The sequence below is a fragment of the Carcharhinus amblyrhynchos genome, chromosome 11 (assembly GCF_965287045.1).
Source record: "Carcharhinus amblyrhynchos chromosome 11, sCarAmb.v2.hapA, whole genome shotgun sequence".
Taxonomy (NCBI): Eukaryota; Metazoa; Chordata; class Chondrichthyes; order Carcharhiniformes; family Carcharhinidae; genus Carcharhinus; species Carcharhinus amblyrhynchos.
Genome location: NC_137334.1, coordinates 62737884 through 62757859, shown reverse-complemented (window position 1 = coordinate 62757859; position 19976 = coordinate 62737884). Strand labels below are relative to the sequence as shown.

The following is a 19976-nucleotide window of genomic DNA, read 5'->3' as shown; positions in this document are numbered from 1 at the left end:
CAGACTAATACTTGGAATGGGTGGGTTGTCTTATGAGGTAAAGTTGGACAGGCTAGCTTAGTTTCTGCTGGAGTTTAGAAGAGTAAGAGGCGACTTGATCCAAACATAGAAGATGTTGAAGGGTTTGACAGGGTTGATGTGAAGAGGATGTTTCATCTTGTGGGAGAACCCAGAAAAATGTGTCACTGTTTAAAAATAAAGCGTTGCCCATTTAAAACAGAAATTAGGTGAATTTTATTCTGAGGGTCAAGAGTCTTTGAAGTTCTCTTCCTGAAAAGATGGTGAAAACAGGGTCTTTGAATATTTTTAAGGCAGAGATGGAGAGATTCTTGGCAAGTGGGGAGGGGGGTGTGGAGTAGTAGGTTATCGAGGGTAGGTGGTATGTGGTTACTACCAGATTGGAGATGGTTTTATTGAATGGCAGAGCAAATCTGAGGGCTTGAATGGCCTACTCCTGCTCCTTGTTTATATGTTCAAATGGGACATTCTAAAAATGTCCAATGTTTGAACAACTCCAGTTCTTAGGTAGCTTGCTTTGAGCGAATGTAATTATTCAATACAAAATATTCAGGTATGTATGTAGTTCCATGGGGAAATTACAAGAATAAAAACTAATTTTAAATTCAGCACTATTTTACCAGCATGAAACAATGCAAAGTTGTTTTTGCCGAATAATAACCTTTTCGTTTTTACATCAGTTTATGTCAATAAATATAGACCAGGAGTGATGCCTGGAATGAATAGATTCTGAACTAAAACTGGACCATCATACGTAAAAGCTATGGCTATTCATGGAGGCTGGATATTCCATGGTGAGTTCCCAAACTCATGACACCCAAAGGTCTCTCCACCACCTACAAGGCAAAAGTCAAGTAGGTTATGAAATACTTCCCATTTGTCTGGATAGATGTAACTGCAACAACATGCAAGAAGCTTGACACTATCTAGGACAAAACAGGCCACTTGTTCGTTAGCCCACTCCATCCACCACCAGCTTATCATAACCACAGTGTGTATTATCTGTAGGATGCAATCCTCTGACTTGCCAAGGCTTCTGGAGTTGCTGGCCACACTGATTGACTATCAGTCCTGGTAGCGCCAGCAAGCCATCAATGGACGCTGCTGGGACTGCAGGAGAAGATGAAGACCAATGTCCATGAATCCCTAAAGCAGATAAGTCCAGACTCTGGGGCTGTAGATGGGATGGGTGAATGGAGGTTAAGGGAGGGTGCAGGTAGGAAAGAAGGAGGAGTTTGATTAAGGAGGAGTCACCCTGCAATTGTCAAAGGGCAACCCCCACTCTCCCCACATTTAAGCATTTGAGTTCCACTCCTGCCTAGCTGATCAGTTTCCTCCCTCACCTCCATATTATGGGGGTAAATTCAGGGTGGGCAGTAAGGTGTTGGGATGGGTACCCACCCTATTTGTAATCCACCCTACCCTTCATGGGAAACACATTGTCCAGGGGCATGTAAATTCAGCCCTTTGTTCCTTATGTCCTGAGTATTTGCATGCAACAAGTATTGCACTGTATTCCATTGGTAAATTGAACACTCTAATAACCAGCACTTTTGATTAACTGATACCAGATAATAAAGTTTCTACTATACTCAAAATGTGAAGACTACTCTCATATTGCTTTGTCCAAAAGCAGTAGTGGATTATACTTTGTGGTCCCTATACCTAATAATACAAAAAGCATAGTCTGTCTTTGCAGTAAGTTTCAGTTAGCTGTTTAAATCCGCATGGATGACAATCATCTTGTAGTGGAAGGGATACGATAGTCACTTTTAAGGGGTGCCTTGACAAGTACACGAAAAGGATGGGAATAGAGGGATTTGGTCCCTGGAAGGGTGGAGGGTTTTAGTTTAGTCGGGCAGCATGATCGGTACAAGCTTAGAGGGCTGAAGGGCCTGTTGTTTATTCGTTGTTAATATTGTCTAATGAAAAATTGTTTCATAACTGAAGCATTAACAATGGAATATCTTGAATAAGTAATTAACCTGTACCAAAAATGCGTCTATTTGGAATTAAATTAATTGCTTATTCAAAAAGGATCTTCAGTTGTCTCTCTTTTATCAGTCAATGATAATCAGCTCATTCCTGATATGGTGATCAGTTGTGGAAAATTGTTTCTTTATATTTTGTAATTTCCTCATCATTAGCCAATAAAAGCAATATTGTCTCCATGCTATAAGATGCTAGGTTAATTGCAAAGCCATGTGAAAGAATCCTGAGGGTAATATCGCCTGCTAATGAGCTCTTTATATGATTAAGTTTAAATAAAACTGTCAGGAGAAAGCTATCAGTAAATCATCCTTTTAAACAATTTAATTAGTTCAATTTTCATGGCTAAATTACAAATTGTTAGTGTGTTATGGAAAAGACAAGGAAGTATTATTGCTGATTTTTAAAAAAATCGCAAATAGAGCAAAATTGAATGAGGGTATAGCAACTGCAGGAAATGAATCAACACATGGAAGAGAAAGATAAGCAAACATTTGGGTATTATTCATTTATTAGAATCTGAAGTACAATTCTATCTTCCTTTAGATGCTTAAAAAAATCTTATGCATTGTCAACATTTTTTTAAATTATGATTTATGTCATTGAAGGACCTGTGAGATTATACTGCTCTTTTTCATGTATGCTATAATTCCAATGATCTACTTCAAAGTCTTTTGTTATCATTTTCTTTTACTGTTAGACTAGTTCATAGAATCATAGAATCCTACAGTGCAGAAGGAGGCCGTTCAGCCCATCGAGACGGCAGTGACCACGATCCCACCCAGGCCCTGTCTTCATGCATTTACCCTATCTAGTCCCCCTAACACTAAGGAACAATTTAGCATGGCCAATCCACCTAACCCCCACATCTTTGGACTATAGGAGGAATCCGGAGCATCCAGAGGAAACCCACGCAGACATGGGGAGAATGTGAAAACTCCACATACACAGTGACCCAAGCCAGGAATTGAACACAGGTCCTTGGCATTGTGAGGCAGCGGTGCTAACCACTGTGCCCTCCCTTTATTTTCTTTTATTCCTTTGTGGGATGTGGACATCAGTACTTATTGACCATTCCCTGTTCCCTTGAACTGAGTGGCTTTTACAGGGTTGTTAAGAATCAGCCACATTGCTGTGTGTCTAGAACCACATGTAGGCTAGACTGGATACAGATGGCAGATTTCCTTCCCTAAAGGCCATTAGTGAACCAGATGGGTTTTTTTAAAGTAAAAATTGGTCGTTTTTATAGTCATCATTACTGAGACTAGTTTTATGTTCCAGATTTATTTGTGTAATTCAAATTCTACCAGCCGCTGTTTCTGATAGTTTCATTATTAAAAGGATTATTGATCCAAGAAAATTATAAGTATGTGGCCCATCCAGTCTGTACTGGCCAAAGCAGAGCAATTCAACCTAATTTCACTTTCCAGGTCTTGATCGGCTGTTTTGTAGGTTAAGGTATTATAATAGTTTCTGTGTCTACCACTCTTTCAAGCAAAGATCCACAACTTTCCCACTGTCTGAGTGAAAGTATTTCTCTCAATACTCCTCCAATCCTTCTGCCAATTTACGTTAAATCTGTAGCCTATGTTTATTGACTTCACTGCTGAGGAAAATTGATCTTTCCTGTTTTCTGTCTCAGGAACCCATAATTTTGTTCACCTCAATAAAGTGTCTCCTTGGACTCTTTTGTTCTAAAGAAAACAACTTCAGCCTAATCCAACTTTCCTTACAGCTAACATCCTGCATTTCAGGCAGCAACGTTGTAAATCCAGTGCAATCATATCTAGTCCAAAGATGTGCGGGTTAGGTTGATTGGCCATGCTAAAATTGCCCCTTAGTGTCCTGAGATGCGTAGTTGAGAGGGATTAGTGAGTCAATACGTAGGGATAAGGGAGTGGGGCCTGGGTAGGATTGTGATTGGTGCAGATTCAATGGGCTGAATGGCCTCTTTCTGCACTGTAGGGTTTCTATGATTTCTATGAGATCCACAATCTCCTTTTATGCTATCGCTCCTGTGGTGCAAGGACCAGAAGTAGCCCGAAGTACTCTAGCTTGAGGTGCTTTTGACTTTTGTACGGCTGACTGGTGGAGTGAGCCAGCCAGCCACGTGTCCTGGTGGTGAAGACGCACCACGAATTTGAGGATCTGACCTCAGTTGTGTCGATCCAGTGAACTCCAGGGCACTGAAACCAGCATCCCCAGTTACCTCACTGGATTAAAGTTGCCTTGTATCATCTCAACTGGCAGTAAGGAATATATGGGGCTCATGCTTACATAGGAAAAAATAATTGTGAATTTGCATTTTGTGGGCATAAGAAAGCTCCCTAAATTGGAAATTATGTTCTCTATGCATCATAGTGATGAAACCTCTACAAGGTGCTTAATTACTTTGTTCGTTGTTCAGGCGTTCACCACATTCTGTAGAAGCCACCCAACAGTGAAAGGAAAGAGGCCTCAGGTAGGAGGCCACCTAATACTATTGCCAAAACAGATTCATTTGAAACACTGTCCTGGGTGCTGTCCAAATTAAACAAAAATAAATAATCATGTCGGCTTAAACGTGCAGGTTAGTCCACATAGCTCTTTTACAAATATTGTCAATGGAAATCTAACTAAGAGAGCCCAAGAGCAGTCAGTGCAAATGATAAATTAGCATTTAATTAGCATCTTTGAAATAAGTAACAAGTTCCAATAGATAAAATACTGCATGGACTATTTTGTTCTGGTCTGCTTTGTGACGAAGCTAATCCTGTTTCACCATTACCTAAATAACTGCTGGGACTTGATAAATTCCTGCGTTCAGCAAACATAAAGTTCTTCATGCACAATGACACTGTGAACCTATAATTAATGAGAAGTAAATTTGAAAAAAAGTTCCATCAGTTTTCTAAGCTGAATAAAACTAAGACCACCTGGGGAGAAACGCTGGGTGAAGTCCAAAATTTCATCCTTTTAATCTCCAGTTAAAACCTACTTATTCTTCTGTTGTTTCCAATGATGCTGTCAGCCAGTAAAAATTGCATGTGGAAGAAGTTGTGAATGGTGGGGTCCACAGGCTATTTGGCAATCATTTGGAGTATTAGTTAGGAATCCAGATAGGTCAATGTGTCTGGTTCTGTTGGTAACACTTTGCATAGTGGTTGTGGGTTCAAGCTGCACTCCAAGACATCAGCAGGAAATCTCAGCTGACTGATGGTGCTAAAGTGTTGGAAGTGCTGTCTTTTAGATGAAATATTAAACCAAGGTTTTGTCTCCCCCGTCAGCTATATAGAAAAGGTTCAGTGGCACTATTTCAAAGATGAACAGGAGAGTTATCCATGGTATTTTGGACCAATATTTATCCCTTACTCAAGATCACAAAATGACTGATCCTGATCGTGATAATGTTGATATTTTATGGGAGTTGCTATGCACAAATTGGCTGCTACTTCATACATTCCAATAGAGACAACACTTCAAAAAGTACTTTTTAAAAATTAATTCATGGGACATGGGTATCGCTGGCTTGGCCAGCATTTACTGCCCATCCCTAGTTGTCATTAAGCTGGTGGCAGTGAGCTACCTACTTTAATCGCTGCAGTCCACGTGCTGAGGGTTGACCCATAATGATGCAGGCTACAGGCAACCCTACCTTGGTAATAACTCTCATCCAGATGAGAAGAAAGAGGGTCTATCGCAAGTTGGCACAGGATGAGGAGGAACAAGGGCTTGAGAAGCAAGTGGCAGCTTCTGTAAGGTCCAGAGACGGAACATTGACCGTTGCTGCAGTGAACATTGACCTGACCATGGGTGGGTGTATCGCCTGTCGGCAGTGTTTTATCTAGAGATAAATGAAAAGCAATGCCCTCATATTGTGATGACAATACTGCGATTGATTTCAATTTTTTTTATGTTCAAGGGAAATGTTAAAAAATTTAGTTTTATGCTGCAGGCAATCGGTATGGCTGATGAGAACACAGCTCAGATTTGGGAGAGCAGGATACTTACTCGTTTTAGAGTAAGTTTAGAGCAAATGGACTTTTGTTTACCTATAACTAATGAGCTCAGAAGTAGAAGGTCACACATGCTCACCCATCCTGTATCATTATGGGTCAACCCACAGCACGTGGACTGCAGCGATTAAAGAAGGCAGCTCAACACCACCAGTTCAATGATAACTAGGGATGGCAATAAACGCTGGCCAAGCCACACAGCAAGAATCACACCGGCTATTCCACCCACCACTGGACCTAGCCTCTAGATTGGAAAGCTTAACCCAGAGTCTTAAATGTTACATATCACTCTCACATCTGGCAAACACACTACCTCTCCCACCTTCACCATAGTGGGGAAGTTTGATCTCCAAATATGAATAGGATCTTAAAATATTCAAAATTGAATTCCCAAACGTGACTCACCTCCAACCCACCACTTTCAGTTTTAACAAAAGCAAAACAGGGAGCAGAAAATCAACCCACTGAGCTAATTTAAATATTATAAAGAGGCGACATGCCTCGTGTTTTCCCACCATTTTAAATTTAACAATGGCTGGCCAGGATTTTCAGGCCTCAAGAAACCTGATGACTACAGACTGTGCTGTATCCAGGAGATAAGTGCCTTTCCCCTTACTGCATCTCAATAACTGTTTCACCAATTTCTTTCCCATGAACAAACACCCAGTGACTCATCTGATTCTTTTCCTCTACCTAGCCCTTTCAATTTTCTCTGAACCTCTGTTCCAGTCTGTATTTAATGTCCTCAAACTCTGGCCTCTCAATATTTTCTCATTCCATACCCCAATCCCCAAACACCCCAGCTCCAGAATCCAATCTTCCCCCTTCCATCCCAGCCTCCCTGATGTATCCTGGCTCTGCTCCAACTTTCATCTGTCTTCCCCAGCTCCGGACTCCGATCTTCCTTCGTACTGGCCTTCCTGATTGTCCCCGTGCACCCTGCTGCTAAAGACCTACCTGTCCGACAGCTAGCCTGGTTATCGATCTGGCTGAAGGCAGGCAGGAAGTATATTCAAAACCAGTGGTAACTAGGTCCTTCTAAGACTGATATTCCAGGTTTGCCAACTTCCAACCATTTTTCCCACTCCCTGCTCACTGCTTCCCCCTGGATTATTATCCAGCCCATAATTTCTGCCTCGACCACTAACCCTGCAAGTGAAATCAAGATGCTCTACATGAAGAATTTTCTCCTGTTTTCTGTTCCAAATCTTTTACAATTCATCCTATATCTGCAGTCCTTCTTTACCCCTTAACAGTCTGCTGTTGTTTACTCTGTCACATCCTTTCATAATTTTAAATACTTCCATTGTATTGATCAATAATGGCCATTGTTCTGACAAAAACAGACACTGTCTGAAGTCTTTTTATTTGTATGTCCTCGGACCAGACAGCACTCTCAGGAATCTGAATTGTACATCTTTCAAGCCTCAATCTCATTCCAATCCCGTGATCTTGCTTAAAGTTTTAAATTGACTCCTCATTACTCTGTAGCGTTTATACTTACTATCTTAACTCAGATGGCTGGTTAGTGATGCAGAGCAATGCCAACAGTACAGATTTAATTCCTGTACTGGCTGATGTTTTTTATGATGGCCCACCTTCACAACTTAGTCCATCACCTGAGGTGTGGTGATCCTCAGATTAAATCACCACCAGTCAGCATTCCCCCTCAAAGGGCAGAACAGCCTATGGTCATCTGGGACTATAGCAATTTTACCGCAAAAAGTAAAATATTGGGCCAGATTTTAGGCTCTCCCACAAGTGAGTTTGAAGGCAGGGTGATACGTAAAATCCAGCGGGCAACAGTTATTGCCACCTGTTTCGGACCCAACCACAATTTTATCAACCCTGGGGGTGGCTTTGGATAGCTCATCTGTGAGTTGAAACCCTGAAGAAAGTAATGAATAACGACTGGAGACCCTCACCTTGCTGCAGCTGGGCTTTAACTGTTGACGGAAGAAATCCACACCAAGTGACTGGTCTGGCAGGCTTCCCTGCACAGGCTAGTGGTGGGCAGGATGTCCCCCTTCAATGGGATGCTGTGCCCTGTTGGAGGGCACCCTGCTCTCTATTCCCCCCAAATGTCTTACTCCCCTTTATGTTCCTCTCCCCAGTCTCTTCTCCCCTCGCCACCCCACCCTCCACATGGCCTTCAAATTCTGCACCTTCATCTCCTTTTGCCAAGGTCAAGTGAGAATTCCAAGCACTTAAACAGATGCAATCCAGTGGAGCTTGCCTCATCAAGCACTGAATGCAATACTAACAGTGGACATTGCTCATGGTACTGTGGTGTGGGAGAGATGCTGGCTTTTGATTGTCTAGCAACTCTCTGAGATGGAACTTCCTGTCCCTCAATGCTGGAAGTCCCACTCCCAGTCCAGTGCTACTTGTGGGACAGCCATTCTTCTGCTGGGTGGACTACTGGTGATTTGTCTTTTAGCCACTAGGTCACAGACCACAGCATCCTGTGAAATCTAACCCCTCAAATTTACATTCTCATTAATGTGAGATGCTTTGAATGGGTTTGTAATCCCCAAATTGTTTTGCTTTCCCTGAGCAGCAAGACAACTGGGGAGCAGTGGTAGTGTCACTGGACTAGTAATCCATAGAGAGGCCCAAGTGAATTCTCTGTGGACATGGGTTCAAATTCCACTATGGCAGCTGGTGAAATTTGAATTCAAAAATAAATCTCAGTAGTCTCAGTAATGGTGACCACGAAACCACTATTGATTGTTGTAAAAAGCCCACCCAGTTCACTAATGTCCTTATGTTCCCTTTTGGGAAGGAAATCTGGAATCCTTATCTGATCTGGCCTTTAAGGGACCCCAGAGTCACAACAATGTGGTTAGCTTTTAACTGCCCTCTGAAATTTAATTTATTATTGCCACATAGAATCATAGAACCCTACACTGCAGACGGAGATCATTCATTTAGGATCTCACCCATCTCTTGTGGAACCGCACATAGATTGCCTCGTTGACCCTTAAGAAGCTGCACTCTCTCCCTAATTACTCCTTTGGCCTTTATGTATTTGTAGAAGCTCTTTGGATTCTCCTCCGCCTTATCTGCCAAAACAATCTTATGTCCCTTTTTTGCCCTCCTGATTTCTCTCTCAACTCTACTCCGATCCCCTTATACTCTTCAAGGGATTCACTTGATCCCAGCTGCCCATGCATGTCACATGCCTCTTCTTAACACTTTTTACTGTGCTCACCCCAGTCCAACGCTGGCATTTCCACATCATGGCATTCTGTCTTAATGTAACTAAGAATCTTTTATTATTATCCTTCACTTTTCAGTTTAAGGTTTTTCTCTCCTGTGTTGAAGCCATTTTTCACAGTGCAGACATGCGTTTTGGCATTACATCTCTCTCAATTCTGTCATGGCCTTAACAATTTTTTGGAAGAAGACCAGAAATGTCCTCGCATGTGAATTTGAAGTCATACCTGTAAATCAAGAATGCAGAAGAATAATGAAAGGTTTTCTGGCAGTAGAAATTGGAACTTTTGGTAAATGTGCATGGAAATTATGCCAAATCTCTTCTCTTTTTATAATTTATAGACCTTGTATATTGATAATATAAAGGTAGGGTTAGCACAGCCAACAGACATATATCTATTCTATCCTAATTCTCAGAAGAGTATAGCAAATGCACCATTTGAAACATTTTGATTACCCACCTCAGGCTGTAGTTTCCCTGTGTGAGATTGCTCATTTATGCCTTTTTGTGGGCAATTTAGTGTCATGGTCATGCACACAGATGTATTGGAATTTAACAGACCCAATTCACACAGATCCTTACGGTCAGCAGAGAGGCGCTTTTACCCTGTTGGAGGAATTCAGAAGTACATCCCTGAGTTGTCAGTGTTAATCATTGAATCGCTGTTACAAAATATTCCTAATAAATAGCTACCTGTGTTCAAACATTATCTACTCTATCAACAGTTGCAAGAAACCTCTCATATAACATCTTTATTATCTTTTTGACTACTTTCCACGTCATTTACCATGTTCCAAATGCATATTTATTAATACTTCCACGTTGCCAACATAAACGGCACCAGAAGATCAGACCCTTAATTAAGAATGTGTTTTCAAATTCCAGTCTGTGCTGTTATTGATATTCACACTTCCTGTCAGGGAGCTGACTTTGATTTCTTACCTGGGATATTTATGAGCGATGAATTCCAAGTGTAGCCGTGAAGGTTTTCATTCCTGAATTGTTGGAGCGTGTTTTTCTGATACATCAATCATCGCAAGGAATTGATGGTATTTGTTGGTGACTGCAGGGTGAGTTATTTAGAAGTCTCAATAAAGGGAAATAGCATAAACCCTGGGCAGGCTTGGGTGGTTGATTACAGTTTCTAACTTTTGAGGCTTTAAGTGTATAACAACCTGATGTTCTCCTACTCTATCCCATTGTGTAAAAAGGTAACAATAATTGACCAGGATTTCAAACGCTCACAGAGATGGGCTGGGAGGTGAGATCGGTAAAATCAAGGCTAGCCATGTCAGCGTGACTCTGTTGGTAGCATTCTGGGATCTAAGCCATGAGGCCAGTTAAGGTCATCTTTGCACTGTCACTAGCATTTTGTCAATGATGGGTGGACCCTCCACAAAGATTAGTGTATTCTAGCCACCTTCCTGTGGTTCAGGATTTAGGACTCTTCCAATAGGACTAATGGGCAACTTCCACCTGCACTCACCAGCATCCATTTTCCGATAGCCTGTCTGGCCAGCCCTGGCGACCCCAGACCCCATTACTGGTTGTGAAAGCAGCCTGCTCCCATGGCATCCACTCATGTGGGTGCCGTTCCAACAATGGCCACCAGCCCTGGTGGCGCTGCTGAGTTTCTTGCCCTCTAATTGGCTGGCAGCACTTGGAGCAGGTGCCCATCCTTTAAAGAAACAGGAGCCCTGACGGCAATAATCAGTGGCTAGTCAGCTGAAAAATGCAGCTGGGAGTCTCAGGAATGGTTGAGGGGTGTTGCTGCCAGCTTTTGGGCCTGCCATCTGTCTCAGCTGAGCTGACAATATTTCGTGCATAGTTTGGGAACTTTGAGTTCATTGAAGAGCTCTTATTCCAGTGACTTGCATTAACATTTAATCAAAATGTAACACATTGCTCTGTTCCTAAAGCATTCTTTACAATATCTGCTCTCAGGGCCTCAGTCTTCTTTCAAAGCAAGTAAGTGCATATTGTTCAAACTGACAACTGCATATATTTGTTTCAACATTGTCATGTTTTGATTAACTTCTGTTGCCTAAAGTGTATGAATAGAACAGAAACTCCAATTTCAACTGCAAACAGGACAATTCACGGAAGCAGGAGCAGGAAATGAGTAGGACGCGTGCAACTTTAATTTGGAAAGCTTATGAAAATCATATTGTGTGAATCACACTTTGTTGTAAAGCCAGAGTGAAAGAATTCTTTCATGATAAGAAGGTAATCTTGATTCTTGTATCAATGATACATCATTGGTCTACCATGAAATAGTCATTATACAAAAACGAGTGAATACAATGCAGCCAATTCTATACATATAGAACCATAGACATGCATTCAGAATTTCCCTACAGCCATCTGCTGATGGTGGTGGTGGTGAGTGGGCGGGGGTTGGGGGCGGGGAGAGTGGGATGGTGAAGGGATTTGCTATGAACATGTCTCTCCATTGGGTGAATCCCTTTCCTTTACCATTGCATTCCAGGACCACCAGCTTCTGCATGTGCTAGGAAAACTTCAGTGTGTTCAGGGCCTTGTTTCCAATGCCATGTACAAGTGTCTGAAGGAGAAAAAATCCAGAAGGGTGGTGAGATAGTGGTAGGGCATTGTCTAAATTTCTCCTCAATCTTCACCAGGATCCTACTGAGTTATCTGTATTCAATTGTTAATTTGGGTTTCCTATGAGGTGTTTCTCCAAAGGTATGAGATGGGCAGTAAATGGTTGCTAAATTTCTACTGAGGACAGTTGGGAAGGCAATGGTGGAACACCTCATGGAGTTATGACCCTACAGGGCCCCAATGTAGATGACATTATCTCAGTGCTGACTAGGGAAGTGCTCCCTAGCTGGCTGGGGCAGCTGCACTGATTCAGAGGCTGTTAGGGAAACAGGCATACTGCCACCTTGAGATACAATAGTATCTGTCCCATGGTACCAGTGTGACTGTCATGAGTCACACTGGGTACTCATACTTCTCTAAAGGAGAACAGGAATGATATAATGCTAGGTCCTGGGCACAATGCTTCTAGCATTCACCTGCTTTGGTATCTCTGATCATTCCTGATCAGGGGGAAATGTCAGAAGAGTAGTCATATGGACTTGGAACGTTAGTTCTGTGTCTCTCCTCAGATGCTGCCAGACCTGCCGAGTGTTTCCAGCATTTTTTCTTTTTATTTAAAGTTTCCAGCATCTGCAGTAATCTGCTTTTATTACTATGGGATCAAGGTGACCTGCTTGATGGGGGCACCATCCTCCATCACAGGAAGCGGAGAGTAGAGATAAATGAATGGCTTTGGAATCCCAACATGACCTCTGGATCCACGATTTTTAAAGGTTGTCCACATCAGCAGCTTTTGTGAATCCTGACCTTGTTGTATACAGATCAAAATCAGCACTTTGTAATACTTCAGTTTTCTAAATGGTAAGAGGTAAAGCAATGGGGGGACAGAAAGATTTAAGGGTCTGTTCACATAAATCGCTAAATGCTAATAGACAGGCATAAAAATTCATTAAGTGGCTAATGGAATGTTGGCCTTCATATCAAAGGGTCTAGAATGCAGAGTGGGTGGGAGTTATTGTTACTGTTATATCAGCCCTGCTTTGACTGCATCTTAAGCAATGAATTCAGTTTTGGGCACCATACCTCAAGGAGGGTATATTGGTCTTCGAGTGGTTATAGGGCAGATTCACCAAAAACATAGCAGGGCTCACAGAATTGAGGACAATTTGATAAACCAAGCTTATAGATTCGTAAATATAGAAGACTGAATGTGATTTAATTGAGATATTTAAAATGATAAAAGAATTTTATAAACAAGGAGCAACTAGTTCCTCTAGCGACCACGTGAGGAAATGCTGTCTACCCAGAGAGTGGGTCACACTTTGGAATGCATTATCTGAGTGTGTGGCAGAGGCAGATACAATTGTGCCTGAATTTCAAAAGGAAATTGGATAAGCAGTTGGAGGGAAGGCAGTTGTAGGATTACGGGAAAAGAGCTAAGCTGCTCTTGCAGAAAGCCAACATGGACCCAATGGGACAAATGACTTCCTTCCATGATCATTCTGTGTTTCTAATGTGAAGATTCAGAGTATAAAGATGGCGGGCCAGATTCTCTTCTCTGGATTGTGTTCAGTTTACAGTTGGAGGGAGGAGCAGAGGGCTCAGGCTGAAATGGAAATTTGGTGCAAGCGACCTCAGCGTGTAGAGGATGCCATGTGCAGAGGCAGACTGGGTTCTAGGCTTCCCTCTGTCCTCTAGCACTGTATTTAAATTGAGATTATAAAAGAAACATTCCTTCATACTTCACTATTCTCCCCCTACCTACCCCCACCAACATACACACACTCCGTTTGCCCCATCTATGAAACCTTACCAACCCATTCCCTCCTGCACACACCCCCCCATGGCCATTCATACATCCTACGCCAGTACATGCCCCTCTATCCATTCCCATGGTCCAACACCCACTATGCCAATTTAGTATCAACACACGCCACCTTATTCAGTTCATCCACCACCTTATGTTCCTACCCTGTCCATGCCAACTGTACTAGTGTCCCTTGACAGTTCCTGAACATTGTGACAATTGATAGTTCCTCAACAGCTTGACAATTCAAAGGAATGTGTGAAAAATATGCATAATTGTGTTTAATTCTAACAATTCCAGAAGGTGCCTTGTCTCTACTGAAGGTTTCTTTGCTTTTCCAAAAGATGTATTGGGACCCTATCCACAAGGGTACCTTACCTCTCCTAGCTTTCCAAAGAATCCACAAAGTTCAGACATCCTTTTACCTGATCTTGCTCTGTGCACTCTGGGATTCGCACAGCTAGAGTTCAAAAGTCCCACTTCAGTGGAGGCAGCTGGTGATTGAAATGGCGTATTGCCCCATGAATCACACATGCTCAAATCCTAGTCCAACCTCAGATCCACGCTAGGGTAGGACTGCTAAATTCTGTCCTTTTCCAAAATATTCCGAGCCATAATCTTAAGATTTAAACAAGGCAAGCAGAACTGGAAACAAGGAGCATTTATTCGCACGTTAGCCAGTAGAAATCTAGAATTTACGTTGCCCAAAGGTTTTTGTTAGGTAAGTCTATCAGGAGGTTATGGAGCAAATGGAAGTTTGAAGTACAGATCAGCCATGAGCAAACTGAATGACAGAACAGGCCCAAGGGGCTGAATGTCCTACTTTACCCAGCCACAGTTCCAATCTGCTCTTTCTTATAGAGGCACATGTGGATCCTCAGATAATCCCTATCACCTGTATGCAGTTAAATACAATTAATAAATGATTAACAATCGGGCAGAGGGGATTATAACACTCTCACTCACTGGAAACAAAGCATCCGTCTGTGTGACTATCTTCGCCTCCGGATCAGCCTGACTGCTAACTTTACGATGGAGATCATTCCTTTGGATCCCTTGTGGCCCCTTGTTGATCAAAATATCACTCCCACCTTTCATCCTCTTTATTATTCGCGTCGGATTTGAATGAGAATCCACCCTTCAGAATTGAAAAGCTGCTTAGTCATTTAAAGTTGACAAGTCACTAGGCCTCTCTCTCCTGGCTGGCTGCAAGCTAGCCGATATTCCCAGTAGCCGATATCATCCCTGGGTGTCTGAAATGATGAGGATTCCACCCCCCTCCCCCCCACCACACCAGCATCAGTTAATGCAGAAACAGTTCATGTTAAAATAGGCATAACAAATTGCATACAGCCTGATAAATTAGCTACAATATAATGAGGGCCTCCAGAGCCTTTCCAGCTTTAAAAATTTTATGTGGTTATTTAAGATGTGTGTTTGTGTACATGCGCAGTATTTGTCTCTGTCTTGCACAATCATCTGGTATTCCACTGTCAAGGTTTATGATGCTCACTGAACCACTTAATTCAGCTTATAGACATGAGGGCCTATTCCACAGAGATTTTTTGCAGGCCATTAACATTTTTCAGGATGCACTATCTGAGTATAAAGCTCCCTGTGGGGTAGTGGACTGGGCCCTTTTGCCCAACAACTGAAAGCAAAAATTTTTTTTTAAAAAAATTTGAATTTGAATGCTGATCTGTCTTGTACTTTAATAATCTTGTGCAAATTTCATTTCAGGCACAAGAAAAGCTATGTAAGAAGGCTGGAAAATCAGTACTGGACATACTGATCAGAACGCTGATCATTCTCTGCACAGTGATAGCAGTTGTTCTGTCATCAATTTCTGTGTGCTCTGGGCACTGGCTGCTTACAGATGGGAAGTTATTTGGACTCTGGCATTTCTGCACTTTAGAGCACGACAACAAGCCTCAATGTACAACAGATTTGAGTGTTGCTGGGGTTGGAGGGTTATACACTTCCCTCATTTTCACAAGGATCGTCGCCACTTTTGCTGTGGTGCTGGCGATGTTTGGGCTGGAGATGCTAATCACCTCTCAGATTTGTCAGGATGCCTATTCCAGGCGTAGGTGGGCATGTGGCTCAGGGCTGATCCTCCTGGCTTTCTTCATGACATCTGTTGTTGTACTGGTCTTTGCCATTGTGTTGTGGAACTTTATTACACTCACGGGCATCAGCTTAGCATATTGGAATGAGTTCATTTCCGCTTTTCTTTTTTTCTTCAGTGGTGTTAGTGGTCTTCACATGTACAGCATGACGATCTCAGATAATTCAGTAGACAAAGCTTGATGCTTTTTCTTCCATGAGCTTTTCATTTATGTAAGATGGGAGTCTGTACATGTGAAGTGTAGGGATTCTAAAATATCTCAAACTTTTGAGTATTGTTATTATTGACTACTTTTAGAATCTCAGTGAAGGTGCTCTCACTCTGTATTTGCACTGCAGTTTATGTTCCTATTTTTCAATAAGATAAAAATATCAACAATTTTGATATAGAAATCTGATAAATCATAGTACGTAAATATGCGTGCAATTTTGTGCTGGTGGTGGGGTTGGGGAATAACTTCACCTTGCATTTATAATCTCACTGACAATTTCTAGAAAGATTGTAATATTATTTTTAAAAAATCATTTAGCTGACTGTACTCAAACCTAAATAATGATGGGGCAGGGGGAGGTAAAACATTATTATCTTAATATTCACAGAATTAAAAACTCTCACCATTAAAATGAAATATAAATGTTGGGTTTTTAAGGTATGTTGACTTAAGAACAAGAGTTGCACAGTTCAATTTTGACGATTGCTATCCATTATAAATTAAATGGCATCTGGCTTACAGCACTGTAGATTTGACCTTTTTTGGATTTGGATTTGAAGCTGACTTCTGGATGGAAGTCTCCTGTGTTTTTACTGCAAACACTCCTGAATAAAATGAAGTGGGTAGTCTTAAACCAATTCTGGTGGGATAGGCTCAGATCATAAAACTGTTTAGTAGTTGGCATTAAATTGGCCCACTCACTTAAGTTTTGAATATTGACTGATTGGTGAGAGAATTTGGAGAATGAATAGCGAAGCAGTGCTGGTGTTCTTTCAAGATCGCATTGAGGCATCTCACTAAACATTACCAGACAAGTGGTGTTTGATCCTGACACTGAACAGGGTAATTTTATCAGATTGTGCTGTTGGTAGGGAACTTCTCCTGGGGACAAGGCACAGTGGAATTCAGGTATGCATTGCCCCATGTGTTTGGGAAATTAAGGTGGGCAGTTTTCATGTGCTCAGCCACAGGAACAGCAGTGGAGGCAGGTACAAATATTCCTACGATGTTCACAGTAAAAGGGGGAAAAAATGATGGTTGCAATAATTGTAGAAAGAAATAATGCTCTAATAATTTTTGAGTAGAATTCTCCAAACATTTCCTGGTGGTAGGATCTTCCAGGTCCCATCTAAGTTGATGGCGATTTATATTCCTTGCCCATACCATTGTCAGAGTTCATGATTGACTTTGACTCATGATTGGGGTTAACTTTGATGGAACTGGAAGATCCCACTGTTGGAAAGCACTGGAAAATTCCATCCAATTGTATTCAATAAATTGGAGTTGATTAGAGTAGCTTATGATCCAGAGGATGCAAATATAGCAGGGAATTCTTACAACTATAAACTGAACTGTTATTATCATACAGTTTATTTGATTTCTCCCCACCATCCGCTGGAAATTTTTGGTTGACACATTGAAGAGATCACCGAATGCAGAACGGAAAAACAGTCAGCTTTCACAAACAGCACACTGAGCAACAGGTAGTCTAAAAGAAACATCTGTAGGTTACATTTATTTGTTCACGTCATAACTAAGAACTAAAATGCACATGGAAAGGCCATCATAGCAGTAACATTTCAGTAAGTATATACAAAAGCAAGTGATCGTATTTGAGAATATTGGGAGTTGGTATGTTCAGTTGACTAGACAACAGTTGTGTAATGTAGAGCGATGCCAACAGTGTGGGTTCAATTCCCATACCGGCTGAGGTAATTCATTAAGACCCACTTTCTCAATCTTGCCCCTTATCTGACGTATAGTTATCCTCAGGTTAAATTACCACCAGTTTGAGGAGGAGAGCAACCTATGGTCATCTGGGATTATGGCACCTTTACCTTATTGTACTAAATTTAGCCTCTTTCAGTCAATTAGCAGATGAATGTGATTTTTAAGCAGTGTAGTGTAGAGCAAGCTTAATATCCTCATGCAATGATAAGCTTTCATAAAGTCGCGGGGTGGGATTTTCCAGCCACACTCAGCGCAAAACCAGAAAATTCCACCCAAGGTCAATGGATCTTTCCATGGTCTGCCCCTTGCCTGCTTCCAATGGTAGGCAGAATGGGAAAATTCACCCCTACGTACTAGGCAACTTGTTTGTTTTACAATGCTGTTACTTTCAATATCAATAAAAGTGCCTTTCAAGAAAAATTGTACTTTATCCAGACAACTGGTTTAGCGTGATGTCAGTATTATTCATTTTAAAATGCCTAATCCTTGCACTATCCAATCTAATCAAATCTCACCCAACAAATGCACTGAGGAAGGCCTTAAACTATTTTCAATAACATTTGTCATCAATGATTCATTGCAAAATTAATATTTCAGCACTCTCACAAAATTGTAGCTGAACTTGGCCTGATCAAACTTAGTACATTCCATTGTAGCTTGGATTTATGATTGTCTATACTAAATTAACACAGATATATTGAATTATTTCTTTTGTACTTGTATCTTTTTGTGAATGGTCTTAAGCTATTATATTCATTTGTATTGGTAGAAATGTATTTCCATTGTTGTGTAACCAGCCTCGATTGCTTTCATTTCTTCTTTTCTGAATTGTAAATTTTAATGTATAAAATATACAATGTAATTTAGACACACTTTGCACTTTTCAGATACTGTTAACTCAGTTTCTGCCTGATCAAATTTGCATAATAACAAAACTTGGTTTCCACTGCTGTTTATGAAGTGCTATTTAATGCTGTATTTTCAAATGTAACATACACCATAGTACTGAAAACATGTGGCCAAATTCTTCATTTTGTTTTATTCTGTTTTTAATTGCAAATTAAAATGTCTTTCATATCTGCCAGTGGTTGTGTAATTACTTTTCAGTCAAATGGATGTCAAACGGATTGGTCCTGACTTGGTTAAGGGAAGGACAGGATTGGCAGCTTAACGTCCCAGGATACAAATGTTTCAGGCGGGATAGAGGGGGATGTAAAAGGGGTGGGGGAGCTGCATGACTGGTTAAGGAGAATATCACAGCTGTACTGCGGGAATACACCTCGGAGGGCTCACACAGTGAGGCAATATGGGTAGAGCTCAGTAATAGGAAGGACGTAGTCACAATGTTGGGGGTTTACTATAGGTTGCCCAACTGCCAGCAGGAGATGAAGGAACAAGTAAGCAGGCAGAATTTGGCAAGCTGTGAAAGTTACAGGGTTGTTGTGGTGGGAGATTTTAACTTGCCTTGTATTGACTGGGACTCACTCAGTGCCAGGAGCGTGGATGGGACAGAGTTTGTAAGGAGCATTCAGGAGGGCTTCTTGAAATTGTATGTAGATAGTCCAACTAGGGAGGGGCCATATTGGGCCTGGTATTGGGGAATGAGCCTGGCCAGGTATTCAATGTTTCAGTAGAAGAGCAGTTTGGGAACAGTGAGCACAATTCAGTAAGCTTTAAGGTACTGATGGCTTAAGAAAAGTGTAGGCCTCAAGGTGCCAAGTTGGGGGAAAGCTAATTATGACAATATTAGGCAGGAAATGAAGAATTTAGATTGGGAGCAGATATTTGAGGGCAAATCAACATCTGACATGAGAGCTTTCAAGTGTAAGTTGAATGAGATTCAGGACTGGCACATTCCTGTAAGGGTGAAGGATAAGTTTGGCAAGTTTTGGGAACGTTGGATAATGAGAGATATTGTGAGCCTAGACAAAGAGGAAAAAAAGAAACATTTCTCAAGGCTCGGAGGCTGGGAACACATAAGTGTGGAATACAAGGGAAGTAGAAAGAAACTTGAGAAAGGAATAAGGAGGACAAAAAGGGGTCATGAAAAATCATTGGCCAGCAGGATTAAGGGAAATCCCATGGCTTTTATACATATATAAAGAGCAAGAGGGTAACCAGATAGAGGGTTGGCCCACTCAAGGTTAGGGGAGGAAATCTATGCATGGAGCCAGACGACATTGACCATTCTAAGGGGCATCTGAACAAATACATGAATAAATGGGAATAGAGGATATGGTCCCTGGAAGGGTAGGGGGCTTTAGTTTCAGTCGGGCAGTATAGTCAGTGCTGGCTTGGAGGACTGAAGGGCCTGT

General features: G+C 41.5%; 1 protein-coding gene across 1 annotated transcript in view; it reads left to right on the top strand.

The window, feature by feature from the left end:
• tmem37 (transmembrane protein 37) overlaps positions 1–18214 on the top strand; it is a 44275-nt gene extending 26061 nt beyond the window's left edge. The window contains exon 2 of the mRNA XM_080199271.1: positions 15332–18214. Within this exon, the coding sequence (XP_080055397.1) occupies positions 15332–15901 (570 nt within the window). The 3' untranslated portion in view covers positions 15902–18214. The remainder of the gene's footprint in view (positions 1–15331) is intronic.
• The last annotated feature ends 1762 nt before the right edge of the window (positions 18215–19976 follow it).